Source organism: Dendrobates tinctorius, unplaced genomic scaffold, assembly GCF_039654945.1.
Source record: "Dendrobates tinctorius isolate UK_male_01 unplaced genomic scaffold, ASM3965494v1 ptg000040l, whole genome shotgun sequence".
Lineage (NCBI taxonomy): Eukaryota > Metazoa > Chordata > Amphibia > Anura > Dendrobatidae > Dendrobates > Dendrobates tinctorius.
The window spans coordinates 34534282-34551989 of record NW_027361708.1 but is presented as its reverse complement, the minus strand read 5'-3'; the positions used below and the strand labels follow the sequence as shown (position 1 = coordinate 34551989).

Here is a 17708-nt window from a genome sequence, read left to right as displayed (position 1 = left end):
GCACTCATTGTCAGACCTAGCTTATGCTGCATGGCTGGTGGTTGTTATTGGAGAACGCATTTGGTGGATTTATCTGTGACTGTTGCTAGGTTTTGAATGTATGATAATTCCATTTCTTCTCATACTTTGATTTAACCCTATCCTCCACTCCTCAGTGTATTCCTCTGTTACATATGTGAGTACATTTGTGTGTTTGGTATTTTTCATTACTCCTGATTGTAATACCTTGTTAGTCTGGTTTGTGTATTACCGTATACTATTACTCTCCTCTTCCCTGAGTGGGGGAAGGATACAGACTGAGGGAAGATTCAGGAGCTAAGTCAAGGTACCTGGCCACGAGACACCCGTCATGACACCACCTCTGCTAGACTACAACGATGGCTGGTAACCACAAGCAGTAACGCGAAAAATGTAAACTCACTCTGTTCTTTAGAACAAAGGGGACTTTTGATAATTACATTCAAAAGTTGCTGTTTTTTTATAAAGTTGCTTTGCTTTTACAAACACTTTATAAATTATAATATTTCCAAATTCAGTGGATAGTTCCGTCATTTCTGACCTTTTTTTCTTCACAAAAGCCAGAAATCAATCCTAAGTAAACTAAAAAAAAGGTCTGCAAGTCCAATATTACTGAATCAAGTGGAGGACAAGCATGCACAACATGGCTCCATTCACATGGGGGAGTTTGCAACCCATCTTCTCAAGATGGGCAGCATATACTGTATCCAGGCAATAGTGGGTAACATAAGGGCAAGTAAAAACGCCTTCCTAAATGTTACTCTTTTCTCAACAAACCCCAATGTATAACTTATCTGAAGGGAGCAACGTTCATAATTCCACATATTATAAGATAGGACAAGGTTTTTTTTATGTGAAATATAATGTTGTCCTTGGATTCAAGGTTTCAGCTTTCAATTTCATCTGGTTATATAAGATACCTAGATGGTGTTAGAAAAAATGTATCACGGTCTCAATGTGCTACGTATAGTCAAGTCCAAGCTAATACAACGCTTCAAAACTGTGGATCAACCTTCAGAAATATAACATCAGGAAGAGCTATTTTTCTACTTTACAGTTCTCTGCATGTAAGCCAATGTATGAAATCAATTCCAACACTAGAAAAAAAAGCAACTTCGATGCTTTTGGATTTCATCCACATAGATGTACCCGCACTATTTGTCAAATATAAATGGCTTAAAATGACATTCAGTCAGGTACTTAAATCCATCCCTCAGCGTCAGCACCAAGTCTTACTATCACAATTACACATCTATATATCTACACATTTATATGGCAAGAGACTTACAGTTTAAAGAGAAAATGTGAAAAATATATTTTAGACTTGTTTTTCAGCGTTTCGTGATTCCCAATATTGTCAAGTGTGTTCTGTATCTTTCCTGTATACGGCACACTGTACTGGAGAAATATGATTTATGCTACTGATCATAAGCAGGGTAATATCATCTTACCTATTCCATTTGTAATGGGCATAAAAAAAATTAAAAAGTGAAGGAAACAGCGAATATCGCAAGCTGAAACTTGATTATGCATTCTTGTATAACAACCAAGCACTTTGTCATTCATGCCTGAAATTTCTACTTCTTTATAAAACCTGGTTAAGAATTCTAACCTCACCGGCAGAATTCATGTGAGGACCGAAACTAAGTAAACAGTAACACAATAACCTGGAACGTAATGTATAAAATGTCACTCACGGAAACTTGGAGAATCGTGGTTCCCACAGTAACATTCTCATACAAAGAGATGTTGTAGAGCGCTTGGCTGAAGATAGGACGGTTATCATTTTCGTTGATCAGGTTAATTTTCACCTGGGAAAATCCCACATGGTCCAAGACACTTTCATTTGCAAACAACTGCAAAATAGAAACTATGTTACATTCTTCTAGGAATAAAGAAATAAAACCATATTAAATATGAAGCATTTACTGCCTACTTCATAATTAACCCTTCTGAGGGACTAGAGTGTCATTACAGCATGACAGCCTTATAGAGAAGATAAAAGGGTTGGACACCTCTCAGAATTAATTCTCAACTTATTGATGCCAGAAGTACTACCTACCAGTACTATTTTTCTTATGGTTTCACAACTGTAATGATGTCTCTTTATCTAATCTATTTCCCTCATTAAATTTATTTTTTTAGGATTTATTTAATAAATACAAATCCCATTTTATTGCCTTTGCCACTATTTCTCTGAAGCCACGTTTATGCGGTCAGTATTTGATCACTATTTTACATCAGTATTTGTGAGCTAAAATTAGGTGAGGATGGAACAATCAGAGGGAAAGTATAATAGAAACGTTTCACCACTTCTGAATTTTCCATCCACTGCTGGTCTTAGATTACAAATGTTGATGTAAAAAACTGACCAATTACTGAACGTGTGAACATGACCTAAGAATTGTTTTCACAGTAACCCAAACTAATTAGGTCTGGATTAAACAGCAATAATTTCCTGACTTACTGAGCATTGCAATTACAAAATATGTATTAAAGTGTTATGAAATGTAGTCTGGCTTCACAAACTGAAAGGAGTTGCACCCTGTATATATTGGAAATGTAACAAATAATACTTCCTGATGCCCTGGTGTGTTGGCAATTGGGGTAATGGTAGTTGGGGTTGATATCAGCTGTGATTTGTCAAAAAACACAGCTGGCATCAAGCCCTGGGGATAGTAATAGGGAGGTGTCAGATGTTGAGAATCCTCTGAAACTTGAACAGCACTTTTAAATTTTAAATATCGGAACATTTCTAACAACAAGTGTTATCAGATTTATTGTAAAACGTGTAAATTACTGGAAGAAAAAACAAGTAGCAGTCTCTCAATCTAGATATATGTATACAGTGGAGAAAAATAGCATTTAGTCAGCCACCAATTGTGCAAGTTCTTGCACTTAAAAAGATGAGAGAGGCCTGCAATTGACAACATAAGAAGACCACAACTATGAGAGTCAAAATGAGAAAACAAATCCAGAAAATCACCTTGTCTGATTTGGCAAGATTTATTTTGCAAATTATGGTGGAAAATGAGTATTGGTCACCTAAAAACATGCCAGATTTCTGGCTCTCACAGACCTGTAACTTCTTCTTTAAGAGGCTCCTTTGTCCTCCACTCATTACCTGTAGTAATTACACCTGTTTGAACTTGTTATCAGTATAAAAGACACCTGTCCACAACCTCAAACAGTCACACTCCAAACTCTAATATGGTGAAGACCAAAGAGCTGTCGAAGGACACCAGAAACAAAACTGCAGCCTGCACTAGGCTGGGGAAACTGAAAATGCAATAGGCAAGCAGCTTGGTGTGATGAAATCAACTGTGGGAGCAATAATAAGAAAATGGAAGACATAAAATACTGATAATCTCCCTCGATCTGGGGCTCCATGCAAGATCTCATGCTGTGGGGTCAAAACGATCACACGAACAGTGAGCAAAAATCCAAGAACCACACGGGGGGGCCTATTGAATGACCTGCATAGAGCTGGGACCACCGCAACAAAGGCTACCATCAGTAACAAACTACGCTACCAGGGACTCAGATCCTGCAGTGACAGATGTGTCCCCCTGCTTAAGCTAGCACATGTCCGGGCCCGTCTGAAGTTTGCAAGAGAGCCTTTAGATTATACAGAAGAGAATTGGGAGAATGTCATATGGTCTGATGAAACCAAAGCATAACTCTTTGGTAGAAACAAAACTCGTCGTGTTTGGAGGAGACAGAATGATGAGTTGCATCCAAAGAACACCATTTCTACTGTGAAGCATGGGGTTGGCAACATCATGCTTTGGCTCTGTTTCTCTGCAAAGGGACCAGGACAACTGATCCATGTACATGAAAGAATAAATGGGGCCATGGATCGTAAGATATTGAGTGCAAACCTCCTTCCAGCAAGGGCACTGAAGATGAAACGTCGATGGGTCTTTCAGCACGATAATAATCCCAAGCACACCACCAGGGCAACAAAGAAGTGGCTTTGTAAGCAGCATATGAAGGTCCTGGAGTGGCCTAGCCAGTCTCCAAGTCTCAACCCCATAGAAAACCTTTGGAAGGATTTGAAAGGCTGTGTGGCCCAGCGACAGGCCCAAAACATCACTGATCTAGAGGAGATCTGCATGGAGGAATGGGCCAACATATCATCAACAGTGTGTGCCAACAAAGGATATGAAACAAAATACTGAGATGAACTTTTGTTAATGACTAAATACTTCTTTTCCACCATAATTTGTAAAATAAATCTTGCCAAATCAGACATGGTGATTTTCTGAAACTGTTTTCTCATTTTGACTCTCATAGTTGTGGTCTACCTATGATGTCAATTTCATGGCTGACTAAATACTTTTTTCCCACTGTATATAAATATATATACATATATTTGTCCTACTTTTTACTTATCAGCAAGATAGTCTGAACTAGCGACAGCTTGAAGTTCTCTTTTAGATTCCTCTCATTGGTGTTTTAAACCAGATCTTTTATCCTTAGTTGCTAAAAGCAATTGCTACCGACTTATTCTAACACTGCGGATTTATGACTGAGAAATGCAAGATGCTATAAAAAATACAACCGAAGCAGACGGCAGGTAATGGCGATGTTGGTCGGAAGAAGCATTTATGCTCTATAAAACTTTTACAGCCCTCTTTGTCAGATAGCAAACATGTCCTTTTTAACAGTGCAGACCTCTGCAAAACTATGCCAGCTTTTTACCAGTTTGAAGCACTAGCACACAGGGAAAGCTAAACTTAGGAATCATTTCCTAAGAGCTACTATTGATATCACTTGCGTTAGGTGATAAGACAAGAACCCGTGGATAATCTGAACTTGACTGTGAACCCGAACCCAATAGAAGTCAATGGGGACCCGAACTATGGTACTTTAAAATGGCTGTAAAATGGTCATAGTGAGGGACAGTGGGGTGAAAAAGGAAGGTAAATGAGGGTAATAGCAGGACAATTGCCCTGAAAAAAAAATGTGAATAGCTAAATGACTTAAAGGGGTTCTGTCACCATAGCAATCATTTGAAAAATGGGAAGTAAATGAATAACATAAAAATATTACCAGTGCCCTCACAGAGACTGAGGCTAGCTACTCCAGTCCAGTTAAAAATTTCACCCACAGAGCATGGGACAGAGTACCTGCACTTTATCAAATTACAAAGTTCACCCATAGGCCATGGGGCAGAGTATCCCCTATGAAGCAGCTTAGAAATTACACCCACAGATAATGGGCAGTGTACCCCCCGAGAAGCAGCTTACAAATTTCACCCATAGACCATGGGGCAGAGTACCCCTACATTAGCAGCTTACAAATTTCACCCACAGGCCATGGGTTGGAGTACCCCCTAGAAGCAGTATACAAATTTCAACCAAAGACCATGGGGCAGAGAACCCCTAAGAAGCAGGTTACAAGTTTTACCCACAGACCATGGGGCAGAGTACCCCCTAAGAAGCATTATGGGACATAAACCTTCCAAAAAGTTCAACTTTTGTCTCATTAATCCACAGAGTAATCTCCCAAAAGTCTTGGAGATCTTGGAGATGATCCCACTCCTGGGAAGTTTCACCATTGGCCCATGTTTTTGCCATTTGTGGATAATGGCACTCACTGTGGTTTGCTGTAGTTCTGAAGCTTGAAAATGGCTTTATAACCTTTTCCACACAGATAGATCTCAATTACTTTGTTTCTCATTTGTTCTAGAATTTCTTTGGATCGCAGCATGATGTTTAGCTTTTGAGGATCTTTAGGTCTACTTCACTTTGTCAAGCAGGTCCTATTTAGTTGATTTCTTCAGTTAGAGCAGGTGTGGCAGTAATCAGGCCTGCATGTGGCTAGGGAATTTGAACTCTGCTTCCCAAAGATGTGATAAACCACAGTTGCTTCATGTTTTAAGGGGGGAAACACTTTTTCACACAACTGTATATGATTAGCTCTTTTATCATGAGATATAGCTTATTTATTAAAATAGTGAAAAAAATGGACTAACCCATTGTTAATGGTTGCAAAGTGCCAACATATCTAGTGACAATCAAGTAAAAATGGAGAATTTAATATTTTTTTCAAATATTGTATTTTCAAAATTTCTAAGCATGTTTAATATTAACTGCCATGTGTGGCTCTGTTGTGTATCAAATTTTAAAAAACGTCAGTTCACACTATGATGAAAAGTAAGTGGAAATTGTACGGAAAGCTGCCTAGGAGCTTGTTTAATTTATTCACAGTTTGTCAGGTCTACTAAACAAATTTTAGAAGGGTCTTAAAAGTAAAACAAGTATAAAATAGTGTACATATAAAATGCTCCTTAATGGTCCTACAAATTAATTCAAATAAAGCCCATTATCAAATTGTTTATTAAACAGTAAATCTTACTGAAAATTGATAGCGTGGAATTGTCTCGTAGTCCAGTGGTACAGCAACTCTCACACGGATATCCGCCTTTCCTTCGACAGAAGTCGGAGAAATGATAAAGTGGTTGGAATTGTTTCCAACAAGGTAAACTTCAAAGGCACTGTTGACACCCTGGTTAATAAGAAACAATATAATTAGACCAACACAAGACATTAAATACCAATAGAAAAAATATTACCAACACACAAGACATTGATTAATTAAGGATATTTTTGAAAACTCATTCATGCATACATTTATCCATTCATCTATTCTTATGTTTGTTCCATCCATTCTCTTCACAACGGTATAAAGAAACATAAAAAATGCATACACATCACTATTATGCAAAACTTAAGCTCAATGGGGCAGATCATTAAAGGGTGATTTCTGGACTGATAACAAATTGTGCATTCACTTTATGTAGTTGCAGATTACCAAATCCTGAGAATGGGCAGCATGCACTATGTCAGGATTTACCCTTATTGCCAGCTTGTAAAGTTGTCACATAACAGCTAGTATTTGATTTGCATACTGGCAGTCACAAGCCAACTAGCATTGTTTCCTGTTTCTCTCAATGATATATTGACAGAAACAAATGAAAACTAGTTAGCATGTGACTCTGAATATGCAAATTGCATACTTGAATTTTCATGATGACCACTCGAGCCAAGGACAGAGGGGACACACTGGAAATCAGAATTTAAAAATCTGCTGTCACATAGAGTGTCTGCAGAATTTAATATTCAGTCTGGAAAACCCCATTAGGGTGTGTGCACACGCTGCGTATTCTGCTGCGGTTCCCTATGGGAATAAAAAACCGCACTGCAGACGGTGCGGATTTTTCCACGCGGTTTTCCTGCGGTTTTGAAACCGCAGAAAGAATTGACATGTCAATTCTTTCTGCAGATTCCACTGCGGTTTGCCATCTCCTCCATTGTGGAGATGAAAAACCGCAGGGCAAAACCACAGAGCAATCTGCAGGTAAAACCGCAGGTCTTTTGACCTGCAGATTTACCTGCGGATTTTACAAAATCTGCGCAGCCAAATCCGCACCCCAATCCGCAGCGTGTGCACGTACCCTTAATGTATACTTATCCCAGCTACTTCCCAACACATAATCCTCTGGTTGTCACAAGACGTCCATTTCTGAACACATAACTGACATAATTTCTCTTGGCAGCTCCAATCAGAATATATCTTTTGCCTCCAAACATTTTATTTTCCAACATCAAAGAAATATATCTTTGTTTCAAGTGATGGGAATTGAGAAAGTATGTGCTCCGTTGAGAGGCGGTGATCTTAAAAGACGCCTTATAATGAGAGAAGCTTTCTGGATGTTTCAGCTTAAAACCTGTGTCCCAAATGGATTGAATGCACGCAAAGAGATTATGTTTCAGTATTGAAATGTACATATATATATATATTTTCTCTTTGTTGCACATTGGAATTGCTCATGTATGTATTTTGCCGTACCTGGTAATACATCTTATATTAGATTGTTTTTAACTATTGCTTGTTTTTTTTTTTTTTTTGGTATGTAATTTTATTGTGATTATACACCATGTGTGTTGTAACTTGATTGGTGGGTGGTAGTATATATCTCCCATTATGTTCACCCCAAAGCAGCTTGAAAAAGAACATATTGTTCGATACGCGTTGCTGTGTCTTTCCGCTATGATGGGGCATGTCCGTTTATCCTTGTTCTTATGCCTTGAATACATTTTTGTATATTTGGAAGCTGGAAACTTTTTCATTATTGATTTACCCCCTGTGTTCAGTTCCCTGCTCTAGGTGACATCACCCAGACCACGCCCCCGATACCTCGGCACTGTCAGCGACGTCTCTCGGCCGGTGCACGCCGCACGCCACCACTCTTGGTGAGGTTCAGGTGAGCCCCACTATCCAGGAGGGAACGCTCCCCTGTCTCCACTTGTCCTCTGTCTGGAGTGTACAGCACTCTCTTTGTGCCGCTGGTGTCTATCACCAGTATCCACACATTCACTGGCTCCCACCCCCCTGCTCCAGTGCACAGAATCTTCTGCTGCAGCCACTTCTATGGATCTTTTGGTGGATCAGGAATCTCCTTCATAGGATCACCTTACTTACACTGGACCATTCAATCCTGGTGAAGGTAGGCAGACGATTCTTTCATCCACATGTTATACCTCCTTGATCTTTAGTCACTACTTTTGAGATTTTTACAACTCTAGCATGGTGCTCTTTTGTCCTCCTCCTAGAAATATGATTTTGCCAAGCTTGTCTAATTTTTATCATAAACCTAATTCGTAGATAATTGATTTGGAGCAAATGTCAATATTACAAAGTTTCCAATTGCCCTGTACAAATTTGAGAAACACGCTGAGGTCTCCTAGGAGTGAAACCAACCCCTTTCTAGCTCGCTATAAAAACACAGCCTTGGTAATTTCAGCATAAAAAAGGATAGTAACTGTACCAGCAGCCCATTTAAAACCACAGCACGCAGACAGACTTTTCATTTCTTTTAAAATAAAGTCCAGAAATGATCCTTCTTAGTCATTTGAGCTCATGCTGTACACTCACTCAAACTGACAATTCCCCTGTGCAAGGGTGTGACAGGAGACGTCATAAGCCTATCCCCATGAAGACATCTGCAAGGAGTGTACTTAAATATGGGTTGTGATGTGGTATTTTGTGAGTAATGTAATTTGTGATTCCACATAGGGTTTTATAGGGACTAAGTGATACGGTTACTGTAATGCAATGTGATTAATGTGTAATGTGAACAATCAATAGCATATAGCGAAAGCCTAGAGTTAGATTCAGAGTATTAGGCCAGGGTCAGAATTGTGAGTGCAATGGTAGAAACTCACCCGAGTCTCTTGCATCAATACCTGTCACTGCTGCCGGCACTTGGGACCGGAGTGTGCGGCTGCATGTATTTCTATAGTGTCGGGTATTGATGTGAGAAACTCGCGCAAGTTTCTCGCATTGCACTTTCAAGTCTGACAACGGCCTTAGGCATACATAGGGATCAGGGATTAAGGGAAAGATCCAGTTGTGGGCATACTAGATATAGGATAGAATTTAGGACATAGAGCAGATTAGACAGTGATAGGCATTGTAAGTGTACTATGCTTAGTGCATACTGTTAGAGGATGTTCACTATAGTTAAGTAGGTGAAGGGTTAGGTTTGCCTAGCAACAATACTGCTGGGGCAGACAGAGTTTAGGAGTTTAGAGACAATTAACCCCTTTCCGGCATGTGCTGTAATAATACGTACATGTCAGATTCCTCCTGTTTGGTGCAGGCTCCAATGCTGATCATACACGTTTCCAGGCACATGACAGCTGGTCTGTATAGTTGATGTGCCCGCAACAGCTGTGGGTGAAATCATGATCCACCGGGACTGTTAACTAGTTAAATGCTGCTGCCAGTCTCTGACAGCGGAATTTAACTTGTGATAACAGGAAGCGCGTCACTGGCCCATCAGTGACCCCGTCACATGATCGCGGGTCACCGATGGGTCGGCATGACAACCAGAGGACTGCAGCAGACCTCTGTGTTTGTTATTGCCAGATTGCTATGAGCGGTCCCCCGTGGTGAGCGCTCATAGTAAGTGACCATTTCTGCTACACAGAGGCAATCTGATCATCGCTTGTGTGTAGCAAAGGCGATCAAATTGCAGCTTCTAGTCTCCCATGGAGACTGTTGAAGCATGCAAAAAGTAAAAAAAAAAGAAGTTTTTAGAAATAAAAATAAAGCAATAAAAATATGAAATATACACATACGTGTTCAGAATCACTCAATCTACCAATACATTGCAATAAAATGCAATAGCAGGTGATCAAAACAGTGTATCTACACCAAAATTATATCAATAAATATTTCAGCTTGGCGTGCAAAAAATAAGCCTTTACGCAGCCCCAGATCACCAAAAATTGAAGCGCTACAGGTCTTGGAAAATGGTGCCAACTCGCAATGACCTGGAGAATCATAATGGCAGGTCAGTTTTAGCATTTAGTGAACATGATAAGAAAAAAAACAGCTGTGGAATTGCACTTTTTTGCGATTTCACTGCACTTGAAATTTTTTTCCCGTTTTCCAGTACTTGATATGTTAAAACCAATGGTGTCGTTCAAAAGTACAACCTGTCCCGCAAAAAAAAAAGCCTTCACATGACCATATTGACCAAAAAATAAAAATGTTATGGTTCTGGGAAGAAGAGGAGCAAAAAACAAAAATGCAAAAAGACTGGTGCTGCTCTTGCAATTGCTAGTGGCCCTTATATTCTTAGTCATGGTATGCTTTTCTTTTACACTTCCTAATCTATTGCCATTTCTACTTTTCTTTTACCATAAATTTTGTAAAATGCTAAAATTAACTTTTGACAATTTTTTTTAACCCCAATTATTTACCCTACCAAAAAAAATCTATAACAGGAAATGTACGGAAAGCAGTATAGACGTTGAGAAAGTCAGTCCAGTTTGTCCAATTAGCAAAACAGGTGTGCAAAACATACATGCCAAGATAAATGTCAACATTTTTTTCTATTTTTTTTAATAATATTCAACTTCCTTTCCAAAAACGACATGAAAAGAAAGGCTGGTTAATAACATCCAGATCAGTGTGTCAAGAGTGGGATAAGAGGGTTACATTGACAATCCAACACAATGGGCAGCACTTTGAGCACATTTTATAAGTGGTCATAAACTTGTAAATAACTCATGAAAGAATAGATACATTAAAACCAAGCACACCACTGTTTTTCTTGTGAAATTATCAGTAAGTTTGATGTGTCAGATGACCCTCTTCCCATTGAAAAAAATAAAGTTGGATCCAAAATGGCCGACTTCAAAATACCCGCTATGGTCACCAAGTTTCCCCCTTCCCATATACTAATGTGCTACAAACAGGAAGTTTAAATCACCAACCATTCCCATTTTATTTAGGTGTATCTATATAAATGGCCCACCCTGTATTATATGTATTCTTTTACTTAAACTGTCTAGTGTTATAATAATGTTTTAAAGATTAAAAAATATTATCTTAAAAACAAATCCATTTTTGTCACACATTTTTGTGTAAGTAATTCATCTACTTTTATTTTTACTTTTTTATTTATACATGATGTTATTAATGCTTATGTGCTGCAAAGTACTGTAGTGCAAATGCGCTGGCTTTCGCTTTTCCCACCACATGCACGTTTTAGTGCTTTGATCTGCCCTCAGTAAGGCTACTTTCTCACTAGCATTTCCTGGAGCTGCGGAGAGATGCGCATGGCCACGCTGAAGCTCTGCCCACGGCCGCACCTCCTCAGGTCAGCTCCGCCTATGGGCGCATGACGCTGCATGCGACCTGCGTACCCTATCTTTAGCATTGGGTATGCAGACCATGCGCAGGTATGCGTTTGCCGGTGCATGCGTCCTTTTGACGGTGCGCCATCCTGTGACAAACGCACCGTGTTGCATTTTGGTGCACACGGCGCACCGTCAAAAAGACGCATGTGCCGGCAAATGCATACCTGCGCATGGTCTGCATACCCAATGCTAAAGATAGGGTACACAGGTCACATGCAGTGTCATGAGCCCATAGGCGGAGCTGACCAGAGGTGGTGCGGCCATGGGCAGAGCTTCACAGTGGCTGTGCGCATCCCTCTGCAGCTCCAGGAATCGCTAGTGTGAAATTTGCCTAAGACAAAGAGAAGTCGGCCTGTGCAGAAGCGTGAAATAAAGTTCCCACGCAACAAGCAGTGCAATAAGTGAAGTTACCGGGGTTCATCAGCTTCGAACTCCATTGAATTTTCTCATGGCAGCTCAGCATTATGCACTGCAGGAGCAGTTATGCTCCTGTGTCCGTGTGAGCCATCTGATCATGCAGATCGTCATGGGACAGTATGGATTATATTCACATCAAACGGGTGAGGCATATGGTTTTTTATTTTTCTCTTCTTTTTCAGGGGACATGGGCACTGGTGTATTAGGCGTAAAGATATGATTGTTTATTATTTACTCTTTTTTACAGGTGATATGGGCTTCAATGGACTAGGCATAAAGGTGAGTATACACACCAAACTGTTGGCACCCCAAAATGGTGACAGAAACAACTTGAATCTGATAAAAGTAATAATAAATCTAAAATCTATTAAAATGGTCATTATCCTGTTGCAAGACCCATGACCTACAACTGAGACCAAGCTTTCTAACACTGGGCAGAACAATTATCTCTAGAATCCCTTGATATTCTTGAGATTTCATAGTACCCTGCACAGATTCTACACACCTTGTGCCAGATGTGAACATAGAGCTGATGTGCCTTGCCAAAAAGTTCAATTTTTGTCTCATCTTTCCATAGGACATTCTCCCAGAAACTTTGTGGCTTAAATTCCAGTCTGGCTTTTTTATGATTTCTTTTCAATAATGGTGTTCTCCTTGGTTGCCTCCCATGAAGTCCACTTTGGCTCATATAATGACGGATGGTGCGATCTGACACTGATGTTCCTTAAGCTTGAAGTTCACCTTTAATCTATTTAGAAGTTTTTCTGGGCTCTTTTGTTGCCATTCGTATGATCCATCTCTTTGATTTGTCATCAATTTTCATCCTGTGGCTACATCTAGGGAGGTTAGCTACAGTCCCATGGAGCTTATATTTCTGAATAATATATGCATCTGTAGTCACAGGAACATGAAGCTGCTTGGAGATGGTCTTATAACTTTGACCTTTAACATGTTTGTCTAAAATTTTCCTTCTACTCTCCTGAGACAACTCAACTCTTTCCTTTGCTTCCTCTGGTCCATGTTGAGTGTGATACACACAATGTCAACAAACAGCACATTGAGTATCTGTTGCCCTCTATACAGGTCCACTCACTGATTCCAAGGCTGTAGACACCTGTGATGCTAATTAGTGGACACACCTTGATTTAACAAGTCCCTTTTGTCACATTATTTTCACGGGTACCATCATTTCTGTCCAGGCTGATTTCATGAGTGTTATTGTTTAAAAATTCTGTGGAAGTATGGTTGAAAAGCAATGTCCGACTTTCATTTGTTCATTTTCATAGCTTTTTGATTCATTATTACTTTCGTCAGATTCAAGTTATTTCTGTGACCATTGTGGATTTTTCTGTCATTAAATGAGGGGTACCAACAATTTTGACCACATGTGTAACTGTGATTTTTTTTTATTATTAATTCAAATAAAGGTGTCAGTGTCTTTTTTTCACTTAAAGGTTTCTACTCTGGCTGGTTTTTTTTTTACAATATAATGGGGTTAGTAATGGGATGCCTCTCCATTACTAATCTGTGGTGTGATGTTAGGTGCCAATACAAAGCTGACATTAACCCCACAACTCTTATCCAACTTGCCACAGCATCAGGGCAAGTGGGAAGAGCAATGCTAAGTGCCAGATTTGGCACATCTTATTGATGCTCTATTTCTGGGACAACTGAGAGCTGATGTTTTTATTCAGGGAGGCGGTCAATATTCAGCCTGCAGCTGTCTGCATAGCCTATGCTGGTTATCGAGTATAAGGGGAATCCCATGTAATTTTGGGGGATGTTCTCCCCTGTAATAACCAGTAAAGGCTAAGCAGACAGCTGTGAGTTGATATTAATAGCCTGGGAACCTTTATGCCTATTGGCTTCTTCTCATCCCTCAGCCGTTGGCTTTCCTTCTGGTGCTTATGAAAATTACACCGGACCCCACACTGTTTTTTTCATTTATTTTTTTTTTATTAACAAGTACAGTAAAATACACACTAAGGCCGGTTTCACATTAGCGCTTTTTCAGCGCACGCACGGCCGGGGGTAGCTCCGCCCCCGAGCCGGCTCTCTGCCCGGCGTGCCCGCCCCTTGCTTGTAGCGCCGCCTACTAGCGGACAGCGGCGCCTGCGATCGGCGCACCCTATCTTTAGCATAGGGTGCGCAGATCGTGCGCAGGCCGTGCGCTAGTTGCGCTTTGACCTGCGCTGCGCACTTTTGACGGTGCGCCGTGCGCGCCAAAATCCGAAAAGTTTGATTTTGGTGCACACGGCGCACCGTCAAAAGTGTGCAGCGCAGGTCAAAGCGCAACTAGCGCACGGCCTGCGCACGATCTGCGCACCCTATGCTAAAGATAGGGTGCGCCGATCGCAGGCGCCGCTGTCCGCTAGTAGGCGGCGCTACAAGCAAGGGGTGGGCACGCCGGGCAGAGAGCCGGCTCGGGGGCGGAGCTACCCCCGGCCGTGCGTGAGCTGAAAAAGCACTAATGTGAAACCGGCCTTAAAGCTACCTTAGTTCAGAGTCCATAGATGTTCCAGCTGCTGAAAACTCCAGGAACCTTAAAACATCCCTCAAAGTTTCCTGTGAGGTTTCTTGCAGCTGCCGGGAGACCAGTGGTTTTGAACTCTTACCTGAGTTAAAGTCACTGATAGCTCCAGTGCCGGACTCTTGAATGCCGAAGTGCTGAGTGCCACACTCGCGGGGGTTCATCAGTCTGGCACTGTCACTTGCAAAGCAAAAGAAACAGTTGCTATTATGTGACCTTCCTGTTCTTGTTAATAAATTAAAAAAGTGGGTCCTCTCTAATTTTCATTACCAGCAGAGGGAAAGCTGATGGTTGATGTTATTATTCTGAGAAGGAACCAATAGCCATAAAGGTTCCCAGTCTATTAATATCAGCTCACAACTGTTTGGTTAGCATTCCTTGGTTATTTTATGGGGGTACCCCAGAAAAAAACAATATAGGATACCCCATAATTTCAAACCAGCAAAGGCTAAACAGACAGCTGTGGATTGATATTAATAGCCAGGAAAGGGGCCAGGAAATTTGGCTCTCCTCCCAGGAAATGAACATCAGCTCTCAGAAATGGTGCATCAATATTATGCACCAATTATGGTGCTTAGCCTCACTCTTCTCACTTGCCCTAGTGTTTTGGCAAGTGGGATAATAGTTGTAGGGTTATTGCAGAGTTATTGTCAGCTTTGTATTGGCAGTTGACATCAAGCACAGAAGATAGCAATGGAGAGGTGTATAAAACACCCCACTTACTAACCCCATAGTTAGATTGTAAAAAAGACAGTGTCAGAATAAAATCCTTAAATTGAAGACACAGACATTTAAAACAAATGGCATCAACCCAAAACCATTACCCCACTTGCCACACAATGGGGCATATGTGAAGAGCTGGGTAAAGTGACAAAATTGGTGCATCTAATAGATGCGCCTTTTCTGGGGTGGCTGCAGGCTGCTATTTTTTTGGTGGTGGAGGCAATATCCATGGCCTCTTAACAGTCTGAGAATACCAGCCTCCAGCTTTTTGCTTTAGCTTGGTAGGTTGTCAAAAATGGGGAGACCCAACACCATTTTTAAACTATTTATTTAAATAATATAAAAGACTGGTGTGGGACCCCTCTATTCATGATAAACAGCCATGATAAAGCTGACAGCTGATGGCTGAAACCTGCAGCTGTCAGTTTTTCCTGCACTGGTTATCAAAATAGAAGAGAAGCGACCCCCATTTCATATTTCTTAAATGTATTTAAAACACAGGCTTCGGCTGATGAATACTCCCATCAGAGGTGTCTACTCTCGCTGTTATCAGTGACAGCAGGCGTAGGTTGATGGGATTAGTATTTTCTCATCAGCTGACACTTGTGACTGGTGCTAACCTTTTTACTGCGGGGTCACAGCTGCTTGTCATCTGACAGCTCTCTGATCGGCATCAGAGATTTTGCCACCGATCAGAGTTGGAAACATCTGGTGTTTGGGATGAAAAACCAAACATTAGCAGGGACTTCTTAAAGAAGTCTGTGTTCGGGGTCCATGCACGAGCACTAGATGTTCGGTCGGACCCCAGACTTTACTGTTTGGCTTCAGCCATCTCTAATAAAGACAATAGATTCACATTGGACCTCCTCTTCCATCTGTGAGTATAATTAAAGCTTTTTCAGGGAATTGGAGACATTTTACAACATTGCCGTATGCTGTAAAAATGCCCTAATGGTGGTTTCCGCACTTTATATGGGAAAAACCTGGTGACAGGTTCCCTTTAACTAAAGATATAGTGCTTTAATACTGCATGTAAGATACAATATAACCTCCTCTTGATATCAAGACAGAAGGAGTTATATGAAGAGGGATCAGGAGATGTACTTGCTCTATACAGGTGCCAACTGTCTTATACAGATCACAACAGTTTAACCCTTCAAATGCCAGGGTAGATAGCAACCATAACATCTAAACAGTTGGACTGCTGGGATTGGATTGAACGTGGAAACATTATCTGTTACCCCTTCAGCACTTTGCTATGTTATTTTGAGTGCCAATTGGTTGTCATGATAGGTATGGTTCTGATCATTTTAAAAAAGCATATATTAAAAAAAATGTAAACATAAAAGTTTAAATGTCCAACTTGTTCTATTCATCATACAAAAAATAAGCATTGTGTTATCACATTGGTAAAAAATTCAAACGTTTAGAATATTACATTTTTTATACATTGCCTTCCAAGATAAACGTACCCCAAAAAATGTATAAAAAAAAGTATAAAAACCCTATAGATTGCACCGCAAAAAGCTGTCACAGCAATGCACCAATGTAAAATTAAAAAAAAATTCTACGTCTGAAAATTGGTGATTTTTTTTTATATTTAAAAGTGCTGAAGCATAAAAAGAAGAGTTAACATGTTTTTACGATACAGTGAACACCAAAAATGAAACTGAAAAAAACCCCTTGAAATTACTGTTATATTTTTTTTCCAGTACCTTATTTAATAAATGGTGCTGTTTTTGAATACATTATTTAATAAATGATGAAATTATTTAATACTTTATTTAATAAATGGTGCCATTTATTAAACTATGCTAACTTATTTTCACCAAAAAACCAAGCCTTCATGTTGCTATTTTGACCAAAAAATAAAAACGTCAGGAAGGGGTAAGTAAACAGGTGAAAATAATCCCGAATATTTACTCCGATCACTCTGCGGTTTTGTTAAAACTCTCACTATCTAACGCCTTTCCCCGACATAGAGTATGTCGGCTCAATGAGTCAGTACTTGGAAGTACCGAAGTACAGGCACGTATAAACAAAGTGCTTTCCCAATATTTTGAACAAAATGCTTCACCAGAAATTTCCTGACAAATACTATGGGAAGCACATAAGTCAGTTGTCAGAGGGGAGATGATATCTATCACCTCCTTTCTAAATAAACTTCAACAAAAAGAAATCCAGGATCTTTATGATAGTATATCGCAGCTCGAGCTTACACATAAACATAAAATAGATCAACATAGCCTAGAGAAGCTACAACCAAACAGACAACAACTTAAAGACATATTAAACTCAAG

The 17708-nt window shown here is 40.1% G+C and overlaps 1 protein-coding gene across 2 annotated transcripts in view; it reads right to left on the bottom strand.

Moving 5' to 3' along the window:
• CDH23 (cadherin related 23) overlaps positions 1 to 17708 on the bottom strand; it is a 1761581-nt gene that overhangs the window by 840250 nt on the left and 903623 nt on the right. For both annotated transcript variants that reach the window (XM_073574902.1, XM_073574903.1), the window contains exons 12-13: positions 6382 to 6531; positions 1716 to 1874 (exon numbers count right to left, since the gene is read on the bottom strand). In XM_073574902.1, coding sequence (XP_073431003.1) covers positions 1716 to 1874; positions 6382 to 6531 — 309 coding nt within the window. The remainder of the gene's footprint in view (positions 1 to 1715; positions 1875 to 6381; positions 6532 to 17708) is intronic.